This window comes from Raphanus sativus, chromosome 7 (genome assembly GCF_000801105.2).
Source record: "Raphanus sativus cultivar WK10039 chromosome 7, ASM80110v3, whole genome shotgun sequence".
NCBI classification, from domain to species: domain Eukaryota; kingdom Viridiplantae; phylum Streptophyta; class Magnoliopsida; order Brassicales; family Brassicaceae; genus Raphanus; species Raphanus sativus.
This window is the reverse complement of record NC_079517.1, coordinates 9,001,768-9,004,122: the sequence shown is the minus strand read 5'-3', so window position 1 is coordinate 9,004,122 and position 2,355 is coordinate 9,001,768. Positions and strand designations below refer to the sequence as shown.

At 39.7% G+C, this 2,355-nt stretch overlaps 1 protein-coding gene across 1 annotated transcript; it reads left to right on the top strand.

Annotated features, from left to right (window-relative positions):
* The first annotated feature begins 454 nt into the window (after positions 1-454).
* LOC108835063 (probable pectate lyase 5) lies at positions 455-2,355 on the top strand. The gene is made up of 4 exons (XM_018608367.2): positions 455-652; positions 730-1,470; positions 1,570-1,708; positions 1,845-2,355. Exons 1-4 carry the CDS (start codon positions 534-536, stop codon positions 2,064-2,066), a joined length of 1,221 nt encoding a protein of 406 aa, XP_018463869.2. The 5' UTR covers positions 455-533; the 3' UTR covers positions 2,067-2,355.

The window sequence follows — 2,355 nt, the reverse complement described above, 5'->3', positions numbered from 1 at the left end:
TTTCTAGTTGTTTGATTAGTTTAACATAGGTTTTCCGTACGCAGCTAAACATACGTAGCGTATCAAAGCCAATGGTGTACTTTATACTAGCTTTTTTAGCTGCTTGCGTCGCTCCAATGTACGTATATCAGCAGCCATTCGAAACATAGGTGAAATAATGCACCTTGGTGAATAAAAAAGGTGGTTAACCAAACATCTTGGAAAACTATGTATTAAACTATGCAATCCAAAAAAAAAAAAAAAAACTCACAAGACCTCCCATAAAAGATAAAATGAACCAATTTAATTTTGATTTTTTTTCTCTCTACAATATTCCTATTCAATACGCAGGTATTTTAAAAATCATGTCTCCTTTTTAGTTCATATAAAAACAATCAGAAAATGGGCCCTTTCTTTATTAAAACATAAATTAATTGGAGGAAATTTTCCTATATAAAGAGCACTTTCTCACCATTTTATCTCATCACCAAACAAAATATTCAAATCTCACAAACACATACTAAATAAAATCATCTTGAGAGACAATAAACAGAATGACACTTCTTCACCTGTCTCTCTCCCTGTTCTCATGTCTCTTCCTTGTCCTAGCTTCGACCTCCGTTGCATCCTCTCATGTCTCTGACCCTGAACTCGTAGTTCAAGAAGTTAACCAGTGCGTATAAACTAATCTTTCTAAAATATAAATTTTGTATCATCCGCATTTTAACATTATTGTGTATATATTTGTAGTCAGATAAATGCTTCGAGGAGGAATCTTGGTGTCCTCTCATGTGGGACCGGAAATCCAATCGACGACTGTTGGAGATGCGACCCGAAATGGGAGAAAAACCGACAACGACTAGCTGACTGCGCCATTGGGTTCGGCAAACACGCAATAGGCGGCCGTGACGGCAAAATATACGTGGTGACCGACCCCAGCGACAAAGACGCGGTTAACCCCAAACCGGGAACCCTAAGACACGCAGTGATCCAGGAAGAACCGCTCTGGATCATCTTCGCACGTGACATGGTCATAAAGCTAAAAGAAGAGCTGATCATGAACTCCTTCAAGACCATAGATGGACGTGGAGCGAGCATCCACATCGCTGGCGGCGCGTGCATCACTGTCCAGTACGTGACCAACGTCATCGTCCACGGCATAAGCATCCACGACTGCAAGAAGAGAGGCAATGCATACGTCAGAGATTCACCGTCGCATTACGGGTGGAGGACCGCGTCTGATGGTGACGCGGTCTCTATTTTCGGTGGGTCCCACGTGTGGGTAGACCATTGCTCGTTGTCGAACTGTGCGGACGGTCTGGTCGACGTGATCCATGGGTCAACGGCTATAACGATCTCTAATAACTACTTGACGCACCACGACAAAGTGATGCTTTTGGGACACAGTGATTCGTACACGAGAGACAAGAACATGCAAGTTACCGTTGCTTTTAATCATTTTGGTGAAGGGCTTGTTCAGAGAATGCCCAGGTAAAAAAAAAAAAGTTAATTTTTAGAGCTTTTCTAAACAAGTCCTTAAATTTTAGTATTTTCTGAACTAAAGCCCTATAACTTCTGGAAAAATGGCAGATGTAGACATGGATATTTTCATGTGGTAAATAACGATTATACGCATTGGAAAATGTATGCAATTGGTGGGAGTGCGGCTCCAACGATTAACAGTCAAGGCAATAGATTTCTTGCTCCAAATGACAAAGCCTTTAAAGAGGTAGCTAAGAGCTATGTAATTATATTTTAGCCATATGTATATATCTTTTTTTTAACTAGCCATATGTATATACTAGAGTATAAATTTAACTACAAAAGAAATAAAAAATTAACTACAACTATGTGCTTTTAAAAAGGTGACTAAATACGAAGATGCACCACAAAGCAAATGGAAAAATTGGAACTGGAGATCAGAAGGCGACTTGTTCTTAAACGGTGCGTTCTTCACGCCCTCAGGTGGAAGAGCTTCTTCAAGATACGCAAAAGCTTCTAGTCTGTCTGCTAGACCGTCCTCGTTGGTAGCTTCTGTCACGGGCAATGCTGGTGCTCTCTCTTGTAAGAAAGGATCTCGATGTTAATCTGATCCATCTACTTAAGTTATAATGTACCTAATTAAATGGAAAGAGGATGTGCTCGTCCTCCTATGTCAATATTTTGTTGCCCTTTAATTTTTTATTATGGGGAGGGTTAAAGTTGTAAGTTGGATTTGATGTGTATACTAAAGTATTATATGGATTCCGTTTGGACCAATGGGTTTCTTTTAAACTTTTTGGAGTAGGGACCAATGTATGTTATGGTGGGGGTTTGTACAAGTGCTGCAAGATTGTTGGCTAATTATTGTCATAAATAAAATCAACAGCTTGATTA